Source organism: Danio aesculapii, chromosome 13, assembly GCF_903798145.1.
Source record: "Danio aesculapii chromosome 13, fDanAes4.1, whole genome shotgun sequence".
Classification (NCBI taxonomy): Eukaryota; Metazoa; Chordata; class Actinopteri; order Cypriniformes; family Danionidae; genus Danio; species Danio aesculapii.
In genome coordinates this window covers 50685418-50712006 of record NC_079447.1, presented here as the reverse complement: position 1 = coordinate 50712006, position 26589 = coordinate 50685418, and the positions used below count along the sequence as shown (strand labels likewise).

At 37.9% G+C, this 26589-nt stretch overlaps 1 protein-coding gene across 3 annotated transcripts in view; it reads right to left on the bottom strand.

The window, feature by feature from the left end:
• The window catches only part of LOC130239223 (echinoderm microtubule-associated protein-like 4), a 127386-nt gene that overhangs the window by 70056 nt on the left and 30741 nt on the right, over positions 1-26589 (bottom strand). The window contains exon 1 of one of the 3 annotated variants that reach the window (XM_056470286.1): positions 14434-14693. The exons of 1 other annotated variant lie outside the window; for it this stretch is intronic. In XM_056470286.1, coding sequence (XP_056326261.1) covers positions 14434-14503 — 70 coding nt within the window. In that variant the 5' untranslated portion in view covers positions 14504-14693. Of the gene's footprint in view, positions 1-14433; positions 14694-26589 lie in introns of those variants that run through there. One more of the 3 variants, XM_056470288.1, reaches the window with a different exon arrangement.

Sequence of the window (26589 nt, the reverse complement as noted above, 5' to 3'; positions counted from 1 at the left end):
CCATATTGAACTGCTCTGGATTTGACCCTAGAGAAAAATCATTAAGTCATTGTGTCAGGCTTAGAGCATCATGTAAACACTCGACACACTCGTAAACCAGAGTACAGCTCATGGCTGCACAAGTCTGAACTGGTTAGGTGTGTTTGTTTGTTTGTGTGTGTGTGTACTGGTCTTAGTGGCTTAAAAGGAGAGAAATTTGGCTATAATCTAGTTATATGTAATGTAATTTGTATTTATATAGCGCATTAATCGTGTATGTCCATACACCCAAAGCGCTTCACAGTCATGAGGGGGGTATCTCCACACCACCACCAGTGTGCAGCATCCACTCGGATGAAGACCGGCAGCCACAGGACAATAGCACAAGTGCGCTCACCCCACACCAGCTATAGGTGGAGTGGAGAGAGATGGTGATTGAGCCAATTCAGTGGATGGAGATGATTGGGAGTCCATGATGGGTAAGGGCAGATGGAGGAAATTTGGCCAGGACACTGGGGTTACACCCCTACTCTTTACGAGAAGTGCCATGAGATTTTTAATAACCACAGAGAGTCAGCACCTCGGTTTGATCTCTCATCTGAAAGACGACGCTCACTGACAGTGTAGTGTCCCCTTCACTATACTGGAGCATTAGGACTCACACAGACCACAGGTTGAGCGCCCCCTGCTGGGCCTCACTAACACCACAGCCAACAGCAACCTAGTTTTCACATGTGGTCTCCCATCCAGATACTGACCAGGCTCAGCCCTACTTGGCTTCAGTGAGTAACCGGTCTTGGGCTGCAGGGTGATATGGCTGTAGTAGTTATACTCTATTATGCTGGTTTATGAGGACTTGCTTTATGGGTTTATGAGTTTAGGGGTAGGGGTGGGGGTGGTGTGGCATATAATAAGAGGTTTTTCATTCATTCATTCACTTCGGCTTAGTCTCTGATTTATCAGAGGTCACCGCAGCACAATGAACCACCAACTAATCCAGCATATGTTTTACACAGCAGATGCCCTTCCAGTCACAACCCAGTACTGGGAAACACCCAAACACACTGCCATTAACACACACACATACACACTCTGGCCAATTTAGTTTATTTAATTCACCTATACCACATGTGTTTGGACTCTGGGGTAAACTGGTGCGCCAGGAGGAAACATACACGGGGAGAACATCCAAACTCCTCACAGATACACCAACTGATCCATCCGGGACTCGAACCAGTAGCCTTCTTGGTGTGAGGCGACAGTAACTTCCTTTAACAGTATTACAAAAAGAACTGTGGTAAAATGCTACAATACAACAACAACAACAGCAACAGCAGCAGCAACAACAACAACAACAACAAAACATTGTAGTGTGCTAACTAGGGTATTCATTGAAACAACTCTCAGTAGTACCTGAAATAATGTAACAATAGATTAAGTATACTAGGGTGGATGCTGAACATGTGACTGAAAAAGGCGGGAAAGCCACAACAAAAGGAAGCTGCGGAGGCCTTGTGGTCCAGTCATTTCCAGACTTGACTCATACAGGAAGTGACCTCAAACGTTAGTGCTAATAGCTGACAATTCATTTTCCTTTCTCCACGAGTGACGACAACTTGAGTCCCCTCTGAAATCAAGTCCGCTGTAAATCCAAACGTGAGCGTGAAATCTGGCGCCCATATTAAAGTGTTTATGATACGCCGCGTTGATACATGAGGCCCCAGCTCCGCGTGGTTTGGCTTATAATAGTTTTTTTTTTGCGTACAGACGTCTGTGACAGACGTTTTTCCACTGTGCTGATGGTTTATGTGTATCATAGTCGTTCTGTTAGCGCAAATAAACGTCTTTTTGCAGTATTAGCTCATGATATTTTGTCTGGTGCACTTTACCGCTGTCATTTTACTCTGCCGTCCTATTTCTTGCTCGCCACTTATGTGCAGGTAGAGCGAGATTGCGCCTGTAAACAAAGCGCCCCCTCTGTTCAAAACATGTATCGCGATTCATTCAACATTTCTACCGGTTTGAATCGTCACATATTAGAATCGATCTTCGACTCACTGTGAATCGCTATATGCCTAGAATATGCAATTCCTCGACTGACCACTGGGGGCTTGCTCCAGATACAAGCAAATCCTCATAGACTTCCATGTTAAAACGCTCAAAAAAGGTGTTTACAGCCTGATACAAAAATTATTTCGGTGTATGTAGCTAATATTACCCTTCAAGACAACTCTAAGGGGTTGAATGTTTTTATAACTCGCTACACTAACAACAGAGACTCCAGCTCTGTTTGTATGCTAATGCTACATACAGGCCGACAACACAGAATCACAGAGCGCATCTCCAGACGACCTCAGGAGACTGCTGCACGTATGCAAAATCAGACACGAAGAAGATGGCAGCATGTCTAGACACGGAGGATTACACACACACACATACACACACACACATGTGTAACAGACATAAACGCTGACATTTGCATACAGATACTCAAGGGATGGAGATGCTCACGCTCAGCTCTTATCTCAGATTTAAAGGGACGGTTCATGCAAAAATGAAACCTCTGTCATCTTCACTCATCCCTCCACTTGATCTAAACCTGTTTGAGTTTCTTTCTTCTGTTGAACACAAAAGAAGAAACACTGAAGAATGTTCAGAAAAAAAGCCACTGACTTCCAGAGCATTTCTGTTCCCATTATTGTGGCTTTTTCCCAACATTCTTCAAAATATCTTGTCTTGTGTTCATCAGAGAAAAACTCTTTCTAAATCTGATGACTTGATGATGGGGGAAACTTAAGACAAACATTTTAATGGGTCTGTGTGTGTGTGGTGTGTGTGTGTGTGTTGTGTGTGTGTGTGTGTGTGTGTGTGTGTGTGTGTGTGTGTGATTCACTGCAGTTTTATGAATGAGATTCCTCTGCCTTTAGCAAACCAGTGAGAAAAACACCATTAACTGCACAACACTGAAGCTTCATGTTAATGAGTCACTGTAGTCACACACCCACACACACAACACAGAAACATACACACACACACGCTCAATACAAATGGTCAACACACACACAAATGCTCTCAACACACATTAAAGACTCATACACTCATGCTCAACACACACATGCTCAACACACACACGCTCAACATACACATGCACACACATACGCGCTCAACACACACACACGCTCACACACACACACTCAACACACTCACACAAATATGCTCAACACACACACGCATGCCCAACACACACACACGCTCAACACACACACACACACACTTGCTTAACACACACACGTTCAACACACACATACACACACGCATGCTCAACACACACACACACACATGCTCAACCACACACACACACACATGCTCAACACCAACACATGCTCAACAACACACACACACACACACACGTGCATGCTCAACACACACACATGCTCAACACACACACACACACATGCCCAACACACACACGCGCATGCTCAACACACACACACAGAAACACACACACATGCTAGCACACACACACACACATGCTCAACACACTCACAACACACATGCTCAACACACATACACACGCATGCTCAACACACACACACCGCTCAGCACACGCACACACACACTGATTCAACAACACACACACACTTGCTAACACACACACGCTCAACACACACGCACGCTCAAAAGACACACGCATGCTCAACACACACACATACACATATACACGGTCAACACACACACATGCTCAACACACACACACATGCTCGACACACACACACGCATGCTCAACACACACACACGCTCAACACATACACACACACGCTCAACACATACACACACGCTAAACACACACACGCATGCTCAACACAAACACACACTTGCTCAACACACACAGGCATGCTCAACACACAAGCATTGCTCAACACATATTGCTCACACACACACACGCTCAACACACACCACGCGTTTCAACATACTCACGCATGCTCAACACCTCACGCATTCTCAACACACACACACGCTCAAGACACATACACACACTCAACACATACACGCATGCTCAACACACACACATGCTCAACACACACACGCATGCTCAACACACACGCATGCTCAACACACACACACGCATGCTCACACACACACACGCATGCTCAACACACACACACGCTGCTCAAACACACACCATGCATGCTCAACACACACACTGCATGCTCAACACCACACACATGCTCAAACACACACGCATGCTCTACAACCACACACACATCACAGAAACACACATGCTTAACACACAACTTGGTCAACAAACAACACACACACACACACACACACTCTTCTCTACAGTGCATGCTCATCACAGAACCACACACGCTCAACACACACTTGGTCAACAAAACACACCCACCACACACTCTCTACATGCATGCTCATCACAGAAACACACCGCATAGTCGTCAAACACACACAAATGTTCAACACACACACATTCGTCACAGAAACACACGTGTACATCAGCACTCAGATGTGAAAACAGGTCTGTGCTGAAATGTGTGTCTGCATGAAGCGCTAATTACTGCGCGGTGGATTCCAAGCGGCCGTTCAGTCTGTTCAGCGCATGTGGTGACATGTTTGTGTAAAGACATTAGGTTGTGCATTCGGGCCAAATATGTGCGCACTGTATGAGTTCTGCTGATAGATGAGGAGGATTATCAGACAGAGAAGGCCACATCCGCTCCACTAAACCCTGACACTGATTAACCCTGCCTTACTTCATCACTGAAAATCACCTGATTCCATATCACTAAACTGCTATACACATATCACTACTGCACTGGCCTTCAGTCACACTCAGATCTAGATAATGACTATCAGCATATCTGTGTGTGTGTTGGTGGTGAAGTGTGTAACAGTGGTGAAAGACCCAAAGTTTTGTGTGTCAGGTGAACACGGAGAAGAAAAGGTACTCAAATTTCCACTGAGGTGGTAAAAACTCGAATGTTTTACATGTTTAATCTATTTAATTCTACATTTTAGTACTAAGGGTTTGTACATTTTAGAAGCCAAATGCCATTATATCACTACCGAAACACATACTTCATTAAACAGATTTTCAAATTTATATAAATAAATAAAATAATAAATATAAAAAAAAAATATATATATAAACAATAAAAAAAATATATAGAATATATATATAAATATATATATATAGATATATATATAAATATATATATATATATATGATATTATATATTATATAGTATATATAGACTATATATATATAGAATATATATATATATATATATATATATATATATATATATCTATTATATATATATTATATATATATATATATATATTATATAATATATATATATATATAATATATATATATATAGTTCAATGTCAGAATTATAGGCCCCCCTGAATTATAGCCTTCTGTTTCATTTTTTCCCCTAATTTCTGTTTAATGGAGAGAAGTTTTTTTTTTCAAAACATTTCTTAACATAATAGTTTTAATAACTCATTTCTAAAAAACTGATTTTATTTTATCTTTGCCATGATGAACAGATTTCTTACTGGAGAAAGTCTTATTAGTTTTATGTCAGTTAGAATAAAAGCAGTTTTTACTATTTTTGTATTTTGTGTATATTATAATATACATATATATACATATATACATATATACATATATACATAATATACATATAATATATTACATATATATATATATATATAATATATATTATATTATATAATATATATATATATATCACACCACATATACATACATACATATAAATATATATATACATACAAACACATATACACAAACATAATATTACAAAACATATATATACACACACATATATATACACACACATATATATACACACACATATATATACACACACATATATATACACACATATATATCATATATATATATATATATATATAATATATATATATATATATATATTATATATTATATATATGTGTGTATTATATGTGTATTTTTGTTTCATATAATCCGCTATTGATAATTATTGAATCTTTTTAACATTAGATTACAGAATATTACGATTTTTTTATTTTAATTTACCATCATTACTTAAGCAAAAAGTTTTAATAGTCGGAGAACAAAAATATTAAACAAAATATCTGATCCCTTTATAATAAAAATAAACATAAGTGTTAAAGAGACTCTTTAAACTTGATAAATAACGTTACAAAGTGTGTGCAATGGTAAAGCGTGAATACTGAACATTCATTCATTTTCTTTTCGGTTTAGTCCCTTTATTAATCTAGGGTCGCCACAGTGGAATGAACCGGCAACTTATCCAGCATATGTTTTATGCAGCGGATGCCCTTCCAGCTGCAACCCAACACTGGGAAACACCCAACACACTCATCCACAACACATACACTACAGGCAATTTAGCTTACCCAATTCACCTATACTACATGGTTTTTGGACTTGTGGGGGAACTGGATCAACCGGAGGAAACCCACGCCAACACAGGGAGAACAGCAAACTCCACACAGAAATGCCAACTGACCTATGAACATATACATGCCTACATACATATATATGTGTGTTTCTGTGACGTAAAAACCACTAGTAATTTTTTTTGGACTCAAGCAAAACCTCATCAGAAGGTGATTCCTCATGTTTCATATTATTGTGATGCTTTTAAAGTCATTCATTTCTCTGCAGAATAAGCGGAAGACAGGCTTTCTATTCATCTGTTCACAAGGATCAGATATCTATTGCACAATTTCAAAATAACCACTGACCGCTACATAAACACACTAACACATCCCACACACACACTCGGTGGCTGTCTATCTGTGAAAGCTGAATGAGATTTTCTCTAAACACACATCCGTTTCAGCACTAAACACAAGCATTTGCATGTATTTTCCTGTGTTATTCAGTCAACTATACCACGTCAAATTTATCATAGATAAATCAGCAAAATCAGACAATCAACTGTGTCCTCCTCGTTTGTAAAAACAAACATCACCAGTGAAGCGCTCAGACTAACATAATGAAGTATGTCTGCTGATTCACTCTGCAGCAGCAAAGTTCCTTGATTATTACGCCAGAATGAGAGTACAGTTCCTAGCAATATTGACCAATAACATAGCAACTTTTGATTTTCTGTCTGTGTAACTGCAGAAGAGTCGAGCTTTAAATAGGAAGATTATTGAAACGTTTAGACAATGTTTTGAGTGAGATGCTAATGGTCTAATCCGATTTAATGATCTATGCTAAGCTAAGCTACAAGTACTCTCACCAGGCACAGTAATGAATAAAAAAATGGTAAAACTCAATAGTTGAACTTCAGGAAAGTTGTACAGTTTTTTTAAAGGGTAAGCGTTACTTTAATAAAGATATTTCTAAAATCCCCATTGAAAAAAATGAATGAAAAAAACTTGTAGAACCCAGGCACTTTAATTTGCATAAATATATAATAATTTGTATATATCTGTAATAATTCCAACATATTGTGCAGCCTTATTACCTGTATATAATAACAACAGTCTAAATATATGGACTATCCACATCTAAAACAGACAGTCAAGTAAATGAGAGTATAATGGTGGAGATATCCATCCATCCACCCACTTATTTATCCATCCATCCATCCATCCACCTATCTAACCATCTATCCACCTATCTAACCATCCATCCACCAATCTATCCATCCACCAATCCATCCATCCACCAATCCATCCATCCACCAATCCATCCATCCATCCATCTATCCATCCACCAATCCATCCATCCACCAATCCATTCATCCACCAATCCATTCATCCACCAATCCATCCATCCACCAATCCATCCATCCACCAATCCATCCATCCACCAATCTATCCATCCATCCATCCATCCATGTATCCATCCATCAATCCATGTATCCATCCATCAATCCATGTATCCATCCATCCATCCATGTATCCATCCATCCACCAATCCATCCATCCACCAATCCATCCATCCATCCATCCATCCATCCATCCATCCATCCATTTGTCTATCTATCTATCTATCTATCTATCTATCTATCTATCTCTCTATCCATGTATCCATCCATCAATCCATGTATCCATCCATCCATCCATCCATCCATCCATCCATCTAACCATCCATCCATCCACCAATCTATCTATCCACCAATCTATCTATCTATCTATCCATCCATCCATCCATCTATCCATCAATCCATGTATCCATCCATCCATCCATCCAATCCATGTATCCCTCCATCCATCCATCCATCCATCCATCCATCAATCCATCCATCAATCCATGTATCCATCAATCTATCAATCCATTTAACCATCCATCCATACACTTATCTTACCATCCATCCATCCAACTAATATCCATCTAACATCCATCCATCCATCCATGTATCCATCACCATCCATCAATCTATCTATCTATCTATCTATCTATCTATCTATCTATCTATCTATCTATCTATCTATCTATCTATCAATCCATCTAACCATCCATCCATACACTTATCTTACCATCCATCCATCCAACCATCCATCTAATATCCATCTAACATCCATCCATCCATCCATCCAACCACCCATTCATCCATCTAACCATCCATCCATCCACCCATTCATCCATCCATCCCCCTATCTAACCATCCACCCACCTATCCACCCATCTATCTATCCATCCATCCATCCATCAAAATATAAATGTGCCTCATGTTTTTTGTAAAGATGTGCTTATGAATATGCAAAATAAACTAACATAAAGTGATATTAGAGAGAGAGAGAAAGCTGACCTTTGGTAGTATAACTGTTACACAATTGTCATGCAACATTTTTGACTCTCTTCTCTACTAAACAGAATTGAAAGCCATGTTTTCAAACAAACTCCCGTCACCCGCTATTGGTCAGAAAAACCAAAAGCCCCGCCCCAAAAGCCACACCACTGGCTGAGTGTTTGTTGCCGTGCGGAGCTGATCTGAACGCTTAAACAAACAGAGTCAAAGTTCCGAAGACAGCACAGAGACAGTGTTTACACAGGGAGGAAATAAACCTGTAATGGTTTACACACAGCTGTCTCGTACACACAAACCCCAACTGAAGAGTGTTTTAGCAGTTCAAAAAAATGACACACTTCTGCTTTCATTAATAATAGTACATAACGAGATAAACAGAAAATCTTGTATTGTGTATCACCCGCAAACACACTATGAATGCAAGCTGGACATATTTATGGCTGATTCACATATGGTGTAGGCAAATAAGTACACACACACACATACAAGCAAACAGAGAGGATTGTTTTTGTGAATTGTGGGGACATACACAGGTTTCCACTGTTTTTATACTGTACAAACTGTATCTCCCTCCCCCTACCATATCCCTAAAACCAACCCTCACAGGAAACTGTCACAATTATATCACAAGAAACATGTACACACACACACACAGTAACACACAAGTTAATCATTCACCTTTTTATTGTTTCTCTAACCAGTGTTTATTACAATGAAAGGAAGAAACACCCTGACCAGAGGCAGAATTCAGCCCACAGTCAGCCATTGAACCCGGGTATTTCTGTTTCACATCCTCATCAGTAACAGACTAACCGTAACCCTTCACACACACGCACAGAGACTTTTTCAAAGCGTTTAACGTCTACTCCCCCATTTCACCATGAACGAGACGCCACAAACAGACTGTAGAGACGTGGCATCCCAATAAAAAGCCACAACACACAGATTCAAGCATCTCCACGCACGCATAGCAGACAATAACACCAGCAACACACAGCCTGCCAAGGTAATCGCTCAACGTTGACTTGAGAAAGCCTTATCTTGAGACTCAACAACATGTTTTAAAAGCCTTCAGGTTTGAAGGTTAAGAGAAACACAGATATTTACAGCTTTAAGGAATATTTGACATCTTCTGTAGTTTTTCAGCATGAGTAAATTAGATTGTTTGATGCATAACTTCACCTCACATATTTTAGCAAGTATTTTCAAGAGCTCAAATTATAAGACACACATATAGAGAATGGGAATGTGTCAATACAGTGTGTTCTGGGAATTTGTGACCCGGGAGGCTATAAATATAAAGCATGCACACTACAAAAATAAAGAAAATCATATTGATCAGTATTTTTAGTCACATGACCAGTGACTGAAAAAAAAGAGCCACAATGACAGCTCCACTAAGATCTCCATTGAAACAGCTCATGTTTTCATCTGTTTCAAGCTAAGAACTTTTGCATCACATGTCAACAGAACAAAACAGATATGATATGATCACTAACTGTAAACTGTGGTCACTTACAATCCATAAACTGCACCTGCAGCCATTTTCAATCATTTAAATCATCACGTCCCTGCCAGAGCTCCAATTCAGCGATGTTTACATTGATCTTGAGGGTATTCCTCAGCAATTCAGTCATTAGTGAAGATGTTATAGCGCTATAGTGGTTTCTATTGCTTAGATTAATATTTGCTGGTGGGAAAAACCTATTTGTCCACTTCTGCTATCTATATTTTGACTTTACATTTCAATTTATACTTTAATTGCCTACAAATAAAAATAGAAACGGTATAAAAAGCATACAAATGTACTGGCAGTTATAGCTACTATATACTATATAGCTACTTATAATAGGTAATGACGCTCCCATTCGACACAGATCCATAAATTTATCCTTTCTGGCTGTTCTATCTATAACAGAGTTTAAAACAACAAATATCTATTATAAAACGGTCGTCATTTTCTATAGTGATTTGCATTGGTTTACATTGCGCGCTCCTGAGCGTGTTCGAAAATATATATGGCGGCAAATCAATGCCAATATTAATCGAGCGCAGCAGTGATGTTTATGCGCGAGGAGAAGTGAACTGCGAGCAGATTACAGGCCCAGGCGCGCGCACACAGGGGATCTTAATAATAATAATAATAATAATCATCATCATCATCATCACCACCATCATCATCATCATCATCTCTCGCGAGTGAGGTCATGCCTACAGTGCGCGCGATAAGTTCTCTCCGCTCGCTGGCTGGTTCTTCTCTCTGCTCGCGCAAAACTTTTGGGATTTTTGATATTTTGTATTTCTGTGATTATGTATTGCAGTATAAATCAAATTTTACTAGACGACTTAAATACCTCTATATGTAACAATTTATTAATTTCTATTGATTGGCATGATTTAGTAGAGAAACAAATTGTGCACGGAACGTAATAAACAAATTACAAGCATAGCTAAATGCAATAGAGTAAACATAAAAGTGAAATGAGCAGGGTACATTGGGATCTCCATTGAAACGCAGCTCAATGAGCTTATATTTTCATCTGCTTCAAGCTAGGGATATTAGGATCACATATAAACAGAACTAAACATATATAATATGATCACTAACTAAATTGTGGGCACTTACGATTCATAAACTGCACCCGTAGCCCTTTTTCAGTCATTTAAAACCCTCATGTTCTTGTCAGAGCTCCAATTCAGCGATGTTTACATTGATCTTGTTGTGGATATTCCTCAGTAAATTGGTCATTAGTGAAGATGTTATAGCGTTATAGTGGTTTCCTTTGCTTGGATTAGTATTTGCTGATAGGAAAGATCAATTCTTTCACTCCATTCATTTTCATTAGGCAAGTTATTTCATTCATTGCCCTTCCAGCTGCAACCCATCACTGGAAAACACCCATACACACTCATTCACACATACACTATGGCCAATTTAGCTTACCCAATTCACCTACAGCATGTCTTTGGACTTGTTGGGGAAACCGGAGCACCCGGAGGAAACCCACGCGAACATGGGGAGAATATGCAAACTCCACACAGAAATGCCAATTGACCCAGCCGAGGCTCAAACCAGTGACCTTCTACCCACTGTACCACCGTGTCACCAATGCTTTCACTTCTTCTAGCTATATTTGACTTTACATTTCAATTTATACTTTAATTGCCTGCAAATTAGAATAGAAACTGCATGAAAAGCAGACAAACGTACCGACAGTTATAGCTACCATAAATTATTATGGGTTAATGATGCTCCCATTTGACACAAATACATAAATGGATCCTTTCTGGCTGTTCTAAAACAACAATTATATAGCTTTTTGGCTAAAAGTAGCACTATAAAATGGTCGCCATTTTCTGTGGTGATTTGCATTGGTTTACATTGTGCGCTCCTGAATGTGTAGAAAAACATAGCAGAACGCAACTTGCCACAACAGATTCCCATTCGCTATATAAGAACATGTAGCGTAAACAAATACACAGAACAGTAACTACACCTTACTTTGTTTACAAGCATGACATTAATGTTACTGCTAATGTGCCAAGCTAATTCAATCTACAGTCTCAGATTATCTTCCATTCATTCATTTTCATTTCAGCTTAGTCTCTTTATTAATCAGGGGTCGCCACAGCAGAATGAACCGCCAACTTATCCAGAATATGTTTTACACAGCGGATGCTCTTTCAGCTGCAACCAATCACTGGGATTACACTTTCATTCACACACATAGACAACAGACAATTTAGAAAACACAGAAAATACTCAGTGTTCATACACGGTGGTTTCCTTTGTACTGCTTTGTGTTTAAAAATAAAAAAGCTTAAATAAAATATATAAAGTGCTCAGCATAATCGAGTACAGCCCATTTTGAAAATCAATATTTTGATCCATTTATCAGTGAATATAGGCAATGTATTTTGGTGCATTTCAACAAAACAGACTTATTGAACAGATATACTGATTAAAATAATATTTTAGTCACCAAACATATTTAGAAATTGAAAGATAATACAATTAAATTTAAGCTATATATAGCAAAAAATAATAATATTTACAACCTTCAAGATTTCAACTAAATTTTTCCCTTTTTTTTTTTTGCTTCTCTTGATTTCTCCTCTTTTTAAATTTGTATTTAATATTTTTTATAACATATAAATTTGGCTGTGCTAGTTTTTGGATTGTTATCGTAGGTTATTTTGTTAGATAAGCTTCAGATTTGGCTTCAGTACTGACTAATCTAATGTATATGCACAAATATAATATTGTAAAGCTTCCTATGAATTTAAAAGACTTATATTTGCTGAACACGGTATATAGAATTATTATCCCCGTTTATTTTTTCCCAAATTTCTGTTTAACAGAGAGAGAGGATTTATTCAGCACATTTCTAATCATAATAGTTTTAATAACTCATTTCTAATAACTGATTTATTTTATCTTTGCCATGATGACAGTAAATAATATTTGACTAGATATTGTTCAAGACACTTCTATACAGCTTAAAGTGACATTTAAAGGCTTAACTAGGTTAATTAGGCAGGTTAGGGTAATTAGGCAAGTTATTGTATAACAGTGGTTTGTTCTGTAGACTATCAAAAAAATATAGCTTAAAGGGGCTAATAATATTGACCTTAAAATGGTGTTTAAAAAAATTAGTAACTGCTTTTATTCTAGCCGAAATAAAACAAATAAGACTTTCTCTAGAAGAAAAAATATTATCAGACATACTGTGAAAATTTCCTTGCTCTGTTAAACATCATTTGGGAAATATTTGAAAAAGGAAACAAAATTCAACGGGGGGCTAATAATTCTGACTTCAAATAAACAAAATACTAAGTGAAATGGATGCTGAAACTTGCAATAAATTAGCATTTTAGTCTAAAACAACAATTGATCATCCAATGAGAGAAATGCAAGAGAAAATAATATTTCAAAAACACACAAACACTGCACAATTTTCCCCCAAAAAACTAAACAAAAGCATGCTAGGTTTATGAACCCAACATAAACATGAAACACCCTGTATCTGAAGCACAACCACACACACACACACACACACACTCTCTCTCTCTGCCAGCGTTTCTCTCATTAACAGCCCCAACGAGCATTCAAATGATCTTTACTCTCACTAAACACACACAGCACAGGTTAGAGCGTTACACACACACTTCCTCTATATGTGGTGTGCAGAGGGGAACCTCCATGTGACAAAAAAAAGGAAGAAGCAAGTTAACACTTACACACACACTCATACACACACACACACAAGCATGTCTCAAGACAGCTCTTTCACAAAATCAATCACACACACTGAGGTAAAGTTGATTTTATAGTCGCACATTCAGACTTTCACCTTCTTAATAGAATTTTAGACAAGAGTTTCTTGCAAATCTTAAATAGTGAAATCATTAGCGGCTAATAACTATCAAAGTACAGCTAATTTAATGGTGCTAATTTTGTTTTGAAGTCGTACTTGCATGCCATTTCAGAGCGAATATTCAAAGTAGCATCACTTTACCTCAATCAAACACACACACACAAGCATGCATCTCAAGACATTTCCTTCAAAAAAAGTCAATTCCAAACGCTCTAACACACACACACACACACAATAACGCAGCGCTGCATTACCGGTGCAGTTGTGGTTCAGCATGGCCGTAGAGTTGCACGCTGGAGCTAAATCTGTCGTACTGTCCTCCATTCTTCACTGCTGCGTTTCTTCTAGTCTGTCTTTCTTTTCCCGGACGCCTCGGTTTTTCTCAGTCTAACACACACACATTGTTTCTTTCGGGACGGTGCTGCTCATAGAAAAAAGCCCGAGCGAGCGACTGAGCACTCGAGAGCGAGAACAAGGGAAACGAGAGGAGGAGGAGATAAAGGGATAAAAAAAGAAAATCTTGCTTGGCTAAGGGAGTGGCTAAAGCTGCTCTGCTCACACGTCTTTAACCTCTGCCGTTCCACACACACGCTGTAAGCTGTTGTACTGTGCTCTGGGACGGGGGAGGGTCATGAGGAAAGAGGAGGAGACCACGTGGAGGTGTCAAAGCAAGAAGAAACCGGCTTTAATACATGGCGACTCAATAGATTAGAACTGAACATATATATTCAATATGTGAGCAATTTCATGCTAATGCCAACTTTTACATGAAAAATAAAACAAAGCTTTCATTAACCTAGCGAAACCCTATGGTTATGTCATGTAATTTCTCACTTTATACTTATAAATACGGTTATAAATAACCCTTACATGTCACATTTGAGCTTATACTGATAATTAATACACCTGACAAAAGTCTTGTTGTGGATCTCAGTTGTAAGAGCAAGTTGATCTTCTACTTGATCACTTGGAAAAGTGGCAGGAGGTGGATTTTTCTGCTGAATCATCTGTTGATCTGCATCCCAATCATCACAAATACTGCAGAAGACCTACTGGAACCCACATGGAGCCAAGATTCTCATAGAAATCAGTCAAGTTTGGTGAAGGAAAAATCATGGTTTGGGGTTACATTCAGTATGGGGGTGTGCGAGAGATCTGCAGAGTGGATGATCAACATCAACAGCCTGAGGTATCAAGACATTTGTGCTGCCCATTACATTACAAACCACAGGAGAGGGGGAATTCTTCAGCAGGATAGCGCTCCTTCTCATACTTCAGCCTCCACATCAAAGCTCCTGAAAGCAAAGAAGGTCAAGGTGCTCCAGGATTGGCCAGTCCAGTCACCAGACATGAACATTATTGAGCATGTCTGGGGTAAGATGAAAGAGGAGGCATTGAAGATGAACACAAATAATCTTGATGAACTCTGGGAGTCCTGCAAGAACGCTTTCTTTGCCATTCCAGATGACTTTATTAATCAGTGATTTGAGTCATTGCAGAGATGTATGGATGCAGTCCTCCAAGCTCATGATGGAGTCAGACACAATATTCATTCTGTTTCCACTGCAGCATGAGCACATATTCTCTACTGGACATTATTTTTGTTAAGTGACCAGACTTTTGTCCAAGGCGGCAACTCACAATTATTTTAATAATTGGTTAATCTGCCGATTATTTATTTATTTATTTCTGATTAATTGATGAATCGGATAAAAAAAAAAAACAAACAAGAAAAGCATTAATTTCCAAAACTTTTTATTCAAAAACAGAACGACAATCTTTAGAAAGTGCACAAACATGTTGTCAGTGAACATCCCTGAGCTGTTATAATAATAATAATAATAATAATAATAATAATAATTAATCAAAATAATAAAATAGAATAAATAATAATAATAAAAATAATAATAATAAAAATAATAATGATAAAAATAATAATTAAAATAATAATAATAATAAAAATAATAATAATAATAAAAAATAATAATAATAATAATAATAATAATAATAAAAAAAAAAATAATAATAATAATAAAAAAAAATAATAATAATAATAAATTAATAAAAAATTATAATAAAAAATAATAATAATAAAAATAATAATAATAATAATAATAGTAAAAAAATTATAAAAATAATAAAAACAATAATAATAATAATAATAATAATAATAATAATAATTACAAAAAAATTATAAATAATAATAATAATAAAAATAATAATAATAATAAAATAGTAATAATAATAATAATAATAATAATAATAATAATAATAATTCATTTATTAATAATAAATAAATAATTCAATAATTGCCTTTCATTTAAGCCACTTCTGATAGCAAATCATCAACTAGAAATCAAGTTACTATTCGTTGTTCCTAAAACTTGGATAGGCCACCTGACTTTCATCAGGTTGTGCACTTTCTTGTGTGCTATTACTGCCCTATCACACAAATAAAACCCTTACCAATGAATATCAGGCTCTGCGTTCAAACTGTCAGACTATCAGGACGTGTTTTTGCTGTTTTCCGCGAAGTGACTGACATACGTGATAATGTCAGCTCGCACATCGTTAAAACAACCATTACCATATTATTGAAGATGATAAATATTGCACGCCCTCACTATACGGCAACCCTTCTCACACACTATAACCAGCACCCAAACAGGCCCTTATAACACGATCCATTGTTCTCCAATACAAAAGTTCATCCCATAACCAATCACGCATGAATGGCAGCAGGCATGTTTATGAGCTCAAGTCAGTATTCCGAGTCTTAGCGTCTCGGTTTATACACAATCCGAGCAAGTTCTGCAGTTTATGTCCCTCAATGAGTTATAACACTAAGTGCGGCTTCGTTCAAAAACAACACTGCTGTTTATTAATCTCAGACCTGAGGAGAAGGAGTGGAGCATGGCAGCGCTGTTTAAAGGAGAACGAAACATTTAATTATCCCACGTTTGTGAAAGGGGCCAGTCTGACGCTGAGGAGAGCTATAAAACAATGAGAGCGAGAGAGAAAGCATTCCTTCAACACACAGCAGCCAAGCTGGAAGAAAAACCAACAACACGGATCCACTGGGTCAAAGCCAGCAGGAGAAGCAGAGGAGAATATCAAGGCCACGTACTACATTGAACTAATCTCAATTTAAAAATGAAGAGAGGGCGGGACAGAGCAGCTCCTCCCCTTTTTAAAGAGCAACCAATAGCGTTTTGTTTCATCACCGCTCTGCCAGTGAGAGTGTTTAAGCTGAAGCGCATCATATGAAAAGCAAATAAGAAGGGGGTGGGGCATGTTAGATACTAGATAGCATTTGATTGGTCGAAAGATTTGATGAGAAACTAAAGTTTGAGGTGACGTGGATAAAACCGTTGATCCATTTAGGCGGAAGTTACTGCATGTTTATATCAGTTAACCGCAAATTGTTTTGGAGCAGACTAGCTTATAGATATTGAAGACTAACATAATGATACAAGCGTCTTTAAAAACGTTATTTTATTTTCACTGGACCTTTAAAAAAAATCGTAACAATTTGCATGAACAAATTTCAAGTAAAAATCTTATATCAGGTACAATTAACCTGTCAATATCATGTCATATTGATTTGATGTTTAACCTAACACTCTTAAATTGATTAAATAAAAGTTAATCGATTATCTTTATTGATTATTTTTGAGTCTTTATATATTTATATTTATATATATATATATATATATATATATATATATATATATATATTATATATATATATATATATATATATATATATATACACACACACACATATATATATATATATATAATATATATATATATATATATATATATATATATATACATATATATATACACACACACACATATATATATATATATACACATATATATATAGACATATATAAATATACACATATATATATATACACATATATATATATACATATAAATATAAATATGTATATATATATATAAATATGTATATATATATATATATATATATATATATATATAAATATGTATATATATATATATATATATATATATATATATATATATATATATATATATATATATATATATATATATATATATATAATCTTGACACTTGATATTACAATTCAAAAATGATGGGGAGTACATAATAAGTGTAGGGCTTATTTTTATATTGGAAAAATCTGGCATTGCAATATTTAGTTAATCTGCAGTTTACTATAAATACAATATCACCAGATGACTGAAATAGCTCCATTTGGTAAGAATTCACGTACAGAAATTGAATAATCAAATGTCAAAATAAGACTGCATCGTCTTCATTGTACAGATAAATCAATAAAAAAATGTTTATTAAAGTTTAAAATGGTACAATTCCTTGTGCCTGAATGCTGTAAACTCTCTTGATATTCTCATACAGTCACCGGCCTTAAAACATCTGCAAATGACAAACTTTAGATCTATTATGGTAAAAAAAAAAGTATCTCCAATGACTCCATGTTCTCAACTGATGCTCCTGGTCAAATATAACCCCAAAAAGGCCTGTCACAACAATCAACATATCTACTTACAGCACAACATCATTTTTTGGTAATGCAATATCCATGGCCCATACATATAAGCCAACTCTACCAACATTTTAGCTGATCTCCATCTCTATTAAAGGTGTCAGTATGGTTAAAAACACTATAGTATTTACTATAAATGACTATCGTATATTTGCATGTGGGTGTCTGAAAATACTGTAGATCTGGCGGCAGATATCGCCGCCTCTGTTACTCTTTTCCTTGCACTTTTTGGTTAACATTTATTCTTATTTGTTTAGGATTTGCGGTTTCACATTCTGATTCCAATGCCTCATTATTAAAACGCTAATATGACTATAATTAAATGAAATATTCTTGAGAATAAAATTTGATTTGTTCTTTGGAAGAGTGTATCTGCACTGTGATGATATTATACTGCCATTCTAGCCATTATATAATGATGAGTGGCATAAAATGGTCTTAAAATGACTATAATATTGTTTATCTTAATATATTTTGGTGCAACACAACAAGCAACAGATATCATGGCAGGCCTAATCCCGAATCCACATTGCAGATCCTCCGATGTGACTATTATGGATGCACGTGTTGCGATATATCAACGTTAAAGCGATATATTGTGCAGCCCTACCATGTACACTGCAATCCTTCAGTATTAAAAATGCTAACGTAAACTAAACGACAGGAAAAAAGAGCCAAAGTGGGATACGAGTGTCATACTAACACATACACAGAGCAAGAATGAAATGAAAGTAGGTCAAAGGCCAGTCAGAGGGGCTGTCAAACGCCCACACACACTTCACTTCTGCATTCAGCCAGATTTATTTCAGCTCACAATGAAATTACAAACCACAAACGAGGAGCATGCCTACATCTGCACGATCAAAACCGACATGTCAGCTCTGCTCCAAAACCAACTGAGCTACATTGGCTTGCTACTTACATTAAAAGAGACCTATTATGCCTCTTTTCACCAGATGCCCCCCCTTTTTTACTGATGTCCCTATAGAGTGTGTATGTGAATTTCCAGCTCAAAATACCACACAAATAATGTTTATAACTCTTTGAATCTGACCCTTACTGGCTATGAAGCTGTTTTGGTGACTGTCGCTTTAAATTCAAATGAGACTGTGCTTTTTTCAAAAGAGGGTGGAGCTACAAATGCCTGTGTGTCAGCATAGTGGCAGATTAAAAGAAACAGGACTGATGTTATCTGTGTAAACAACTATAGAGACGAAGGTTCACTTGTGCGTTCTAAAATTCAACATTTATAATGCCTCTTAGTCACTAGCATTATCGTTGGCAGGTATTGTACGAAAACATATAGCGGTTGGCTGCTTCTCACTCAGAACTGTTTATTCTAATGATCGTGAGATCATCACTAGAGGGCGGGGCTTTCCCCCTCTGATGACACAAACAAAGAATGTCAAAGTATGTCTGTTTTCATCAAGTCTGGTTATAAAATAGAGTTAATTAATGTTTTACCATAAGAGACTGGATATATTCACACACTGCTGACATACAACTGTGCATAAACCGCTTAAACGTGATTTTTGCATAATAGGTCCCCTTTAAAAAAGACAAAATCACCCAAAATTGAATAATACATCATCATTTACTTGTTTCTGTTCAACACAAAGAAAGAAATTTGGAAGTTTATTGGAAATTAGGAGCCATTGACTTCCTTAATATTTGTTTTCAATTCAATTCAGTTCACCTTTATTTGTGTAGCGCTTATACAATGTAGATTGTGTCAAAGCAGCTTCACATAAAAGGTCACAGTAAATTGGAACAGTGTAGTTCAGTTTGTAGTGCTTAAGTTCAGTTCAGTTTAGCTCAGTTCAGTGTGGTTTAAAAATCACTACTGAGAGTCCAAATATTGAAGGGCAAATCCAACGATGCGCAGCTCTACAGATCCTGAACCATGCAAGACAGTGGAGACAGCGGAGAGGGAAAAAAACTTCACTAAAGGCGGAAGTGAAGAAAAAAAACCTTGAGAGAAACCAGGCTCAGTTGGGCACGACCATTTTAATTTCTCCACTGGCCAAACGTCTTGTGCAGAGCTGCAGTCTCAGTGGCGGAGGCTGGAAGCTGGCCTCAGCGAAGACTCGTCTGTCTCTGGAGCGTCACAGGAATCAGTCTTATGTTCTCCACTCCTCCATGACCACCACAGTAGCTGCTCAGGATACGGCCCGGTCCAGGATATGGAAACCTTGGTTCATCTCGTCGTTGGTCTTGGATCGAATCAGTGGCTCTGCATAGTCTGAGGGCCTCGGGAAGAGTATCCCCAGGTGGAAATGGAGAATTTTTCTACAATGAACGTCACTAGCTTATATTGCATAAAAATATGCTTAATAAAAAGGCCAAGATTTTCAAAATGTGCATAAAAAACATGTACAGAATTAAAAATTAATGAGAAATAATAAAAAGAAAACTGAGTAGAATCAACTTTTTTTATCCAAAAACAAAACTACGATGGAAGTCAGTGGTTAACAGTTACTAGTTTTCTACAAAAAACTTATATTGTGTTCACAAGGAAGAAAGTCAAGCAGGTCTGAAACAAGTAAAAAGTGAATGATGACAGAATTTTCAGTTTAGGATGAACTGTCCCTTTAAGAAGCATTCAGTGCTCAAAACCAATTCATATAGACAGTTTGCATCTGTTGCGAAATGTTGCAAAAATCATGACACCGAGCACTAAAGGTTGCAGGACTTCATTCATTCATCCATTTTCTTTCAGTTTAGTCCCTTATTTACCACAGCGGAATGAACCACCAACTATTCCGGCATATGTTTTACGCAGCAGAGGCCCTTTCAGCTGCAACCCCCATACACACTCATTTACACTCATACACAACGGCTAATTTAGTTCATCCAATTCACCTATAGTGCATGTGTTTGGACAGTGGGGGACACCGAAGCACCCGGAGGAAACCCACGCCAACATGGGGAGAACATGCAACCTTCACACAGAAACGCCAACTGACCCAGCTGGGACTGGAACCAGCGACCTTCAGATTTAGACCTTCAGATTTAGTCCACTAAAATCTTATGAAATTTAGTCAACTAAAACTAAACTAAAACTAAAGTGATTCAGGAGACAATAATATGACAAACTAAAATGAAATGTAAGTCAAAAGACTAAAACTCAAAGTTTGTTGTCAAAAGTAACACTGTCCACATGTCTATTATTTGTGTTTATGATGATTATGACTTTCAGCATAAACTGCTCTTCCATCGCGAGGATACGAACCATGGTCAATGTGTGCGGCTGCAGTTGTAGCCTCTGTTGGACATGACGGCTGTTAAACTGGTGGAAAAAAGTGGTTACGTCACACCAATCGAATGACACGCAACTCCAAGGCACTCCAAAGCAATTGATGTGCGGTTCAAATCTAATCCTGCCTCCAATCCTCAATGCTAATTTCACCCTCACGCTCCAGCATAACATCACAACTCACAAACAAAATGTCCACCTCAAAGTGAAATCTCGTCACGATTTAATCTTTAAAACCACCACCAGTGTGCAGTATCCACTTGGACGCTTGGCCATTTCCTCTTATCCAGTATCCACTGGGAGGAAGCTATCGAAAATGGAAGCTATCGAAAATCAGACGAACGCTGCTCACTTTAACGTTCATTTTGCAGAATAACTGTGCTTATCACTGGGTGACGAGCTGTCATAATACGCTGAAAGCATTATGTTAAGCTAATTTGTAATCAATATAACTTATCTCTAATACAACAACAAGCTCTGTACCGCATCGGATGTCATTCCCTCGCTGTTAATGCTAGCGCTCCCAGTGTTTTTCTGCAACCTCGCTGCGTGCGCATCCTGAATGTTTACAAACATGGTAATTCGTCTATAGATTTTTATATCGTATGCAATAAGAGCAATTTTTAGCCAGGTTGATCTTACACAACATTTACATTTAGGTTCTTGCCAGAAGATTTCAGAAAGTGATTTCAGATGGAAAAGGCATGTTTGCACTAGAGGAGATTTGAGTGAAATAATTGTCATGTTGGCCTGCTAATGACTTTTTCTTCAGCAGACTGACTTGTTATTCAAGTCAGGTCAAACTGGGTGTGTTGGTTTGAGACCCCGAGGCAAGTCAAACACGACTGAAACTGTCGTACACAGGTGTGCTTATACACCATTTCAAAACGCTGACATGTAACACAAGTGCTGAGGATTGTTAAACAGGCAAGAGGTGTCATGTGTCATTTTAACATATGCAATGAAATTTCAACATTATGTCAATGTAGGTTCATTTGCAGAACAGATTATGCAATACAGACTTTCAGAGCAGCATGAAAAATAATAAAAATCAATAGTGCAGAAATCACTGTCATCACTCGAATGAGGTCATTTTTAATGATGTTTCAGCAAAAATAAACATTTAAATTCTCAGAACGATATTGTTGATTTAATATGACACTATCCGCTGTTATAACTAGCCTAGAGTGCTGTGTGCTGCTAAAAACGTGCCTAGAGCGCCATCTGCTGTTAAAACCCACCTACAGCGCCATTTGCTGTTAAAAACTATCCTAGAGTGCCGTCTGCTGCTAAAAACTTGCCTATAGCACCATCTACTGTTAAAAACCAGCCTACAGCGCCATCTGCTGTTAAAACTAGCCCAGAGCGCCATCTGCTGTTAAAAACCAGCCTACAGCGCCATCTGCTGTGAAAAACCAGCCTACAGTGCATCTGCTGTTAAAACTAGCCTTGACCACTGTGTGCTATTAAAAGCCAGCCTAGAGCGCCATCTGCCGTTAAAAACCAGCCTACAGCGCCATCTGCTGTGAAAAACCAGCCTACAGTGCATCTGCTGTTAATACTAGCCTTGACCACTGTGGTGCTATTAAAAGCCAGCCTAGAGCGCCATCTGCCGTTAAAACTAGCCTAGAGCGCCATCTGTTGTTAAAAACCAGCCTAGATCGCCATCTGCTGTTAAAACCAGCCTAGATCGCCATCTGCTGTTAAAAACCAGCCTAGAGCGCCATCTGCTGTTAAAAACCAGCCTAAAGCGCCATCTGCCATTAAAACTAGTCTAGAGCGCCATCTGCTGTTAAAAACCAGCCTAAAGCGCCATCTGCCGTTAAAACTAGCCTAGAGCGCCATCTGTTGTTAAAAACCAGCCTAGAGCGCCATCTGCTGTTAAAAACCAGCCTAGAGCGTTGTGTGCTGTTAAAAACTAGCCTAGAGTACTGTGTGCTATTTAAAACTAACCTAGAGCGCCGTGTGCTGTTAAAAACTAGCCTAGAGTACTGTGTGCTATTTAAAACTAACCTAGAGCGCTGTGTGCTGTTAAAAACTAGCTTAGAGAACACCGTCTGCTGTTAAACTAGCCTAAAAGCACTGTTACACATCATTTTCGCTTTGAATAAAAGTGTCTACTAAATGATTAAATGTAATATTTGCTTTCATGACCAACTGTAGATTTGGAAGGGCTGATTGCATGACTTCCAACCCCAAGAGGGACCGTCCCTGTTTAAAAATGGAGTAATAAAGTCTTTACACATAAAACTGTCTGCTAAATGACTGGGACTGAGCCACTAGGGTGTTTGATATCACTGCATTTGTGGTGAGCGTGTTTATGGGAAAGCGTTGGGGTGTTCGTGCCGAAAGATGCTTCTTTGAAAGTCTGAGCAGGCCTTGCTCTTTTGCCCCTTTGCAAATAAACTCTCTTTCCTGTATACCACCGGCTGCCTTCCTGTCATCTCTATTTTAGTGTGAGGTCTGTGACGAGTCTCTGTTTCTGTTCTCGAGATGACTGCGTCCACCGCTGGGCTCCCGCTCCTCAGGCATGCTGGGACACGGGGCAGTGGCGCATGCATTGTGTTTTCAGTTATCTTGCAGGTCTCACTTTGGGATTTGTGCATTATTATGCCAACATGCATACAAAGATGTTTGTGTTATCTGATCAGCCGTCTGTTTGTACCGCTTTAGTCAAAGATCGACATGAATGGGTGAAGTAAATTGTAAATAAAGAGCAGATGACTCCAGATTTATAGCTGAATTGATTCAAAATTTGCGTTAATCATTAGAGAAATTGATTGTGTATTGATTTTTTTTTTTTTTGGATTTACAAAATGTATCGCTACTCTCTCTTGTATTGAGCTTCGTTTTAATAACAGAGCACTCTAGGCTAGTTTAAACAGCAGACTACATTCTAGGCTAGTTTTAACAGCAGATGGCGCTCTATGCTAGTTTTAACAGCAGATGGCACTCTATGCTAGTTTATAACAGCAGACGACACTGCTCGTTTTTAACAGCGTTCTAGGCTAGTTTTTAACAGTGCACATTGCTTTGCTAGTTTTAATAGCAGACGGTACTCTAGGCTAGTTTTTAACAGCGCACATTGCTCTGCTAGTTTTAACAGCAGACGGTACTCTAGGCTAGTTTTTAACAGCAAATGGCACTGTAGGCTAGTTTTTAACAGCAGATGGGTCTCTAGGCTAGTTTTTAACAGCATACGGTGCTCTACTCTAGTTTTCAACAGCAGATGGCGCTGTAGGCTGGTTTTTAACAGCAGATGGCGCTCTAGGCTAGTTTTAATGGCAGATGGCGCTCTAGGCTAGTTTTCAACAGCAGATGGCGCTGTAGGCTGGTATTTAACAGCAGATGGCGCTCTAGGCTAGTTTTAATGGCAGATGGCGCTCTATGCTAGTTTTTAACAGCAGATGGCACTCTATGCTAGTTTATAACAGCAGACGACACTGCTCGTTTTTAACAGCGTTCTAGGCTAGTTTTTAACAGCGCACATTGCTCTGCTAGTTTTAACAGCAGACGGTACTCTAGGCTAGTTTTTAACAGCAAATGACGCTGTAGGCTAGTTTTCAACAGCAGATGGCGCTCCAGGCTGTTTTTTAACAGCAGATAGTGCTCTAGGCTAGTTTTAATGGCAGATGGCGCTCTAGGCTAGTTTTCAACAGCAGATGGTGCTGTAGGGTGGTTTTTAACAGCAGATGGCGCTCTAGGCTAGTTTTAATGGCAGATGGCGCTCTAGGCTGGTTTTTAACAGCAGATGGTGCTCTAGGCTAGTTTTAATCAGCAGATGGCACTCTAGGCTAGTTTTTAATCAGCAGATGGCACTCTAGGCTAGTTTTTAACAACAGATGGTGCTCTAGGCTAGTTTTTAATCTGCAGATGGGGCTCTAGGCTAGTTTTGAACAGCAGATGGTGCTCTAGGCTAGTTTTTAATCAGCAGATGGCACTCTAGGCTTGTTTTTAAACAGCAGATGGTACTCTAGGCTAGTTTTGAACAGCAGATGGTGCTCTAGGCTAGTTTTTAATCAGCAGATGGCACTCTAGGCTTGTTTTCATGCCATCAGCCCTTCGCAATCTACATTTAGACATGAGCAAATATTACATTCAGTCATTTAGTAGACACTTTTATTCAAAGCAAAAATGGTGTAACTCTAGACTATTTACAAGCTTGTCTATCAAATTGACAATAAGAAAGCGTAATGAAATCGCTGATCAGAATAAGCTGCAAAAAGAATAGTCTGGCTGGGTGAGACAAGCTTCAGGAATCCACATTTATGATGACACAGCAGTTGAAAACACAAAAAAAGGTTGCGGTACATGTTAAAATGAGTTGTGAAGAGCAGAAATTCTCAGTGTTTCAATTAGTGCCTCATAACACTGACCAAGGCCAGACAAACATTTTCAAGGGCTCCTTTCCAGAGTGCTTCTCATTTTAAAAGTGATGTTAATGAAAAAATAAAGCAGAGATCAAGCAAGCTTCCACTTGAATAGTTACAGATGGCACATGCATTCTGCAACGTCAGACCCAGCTGAAGAGTTAAGATTGATTTACTGCATTTTTATTCCTCAACTTTATTCTCATTTTTTAATTTGCTCCCTAT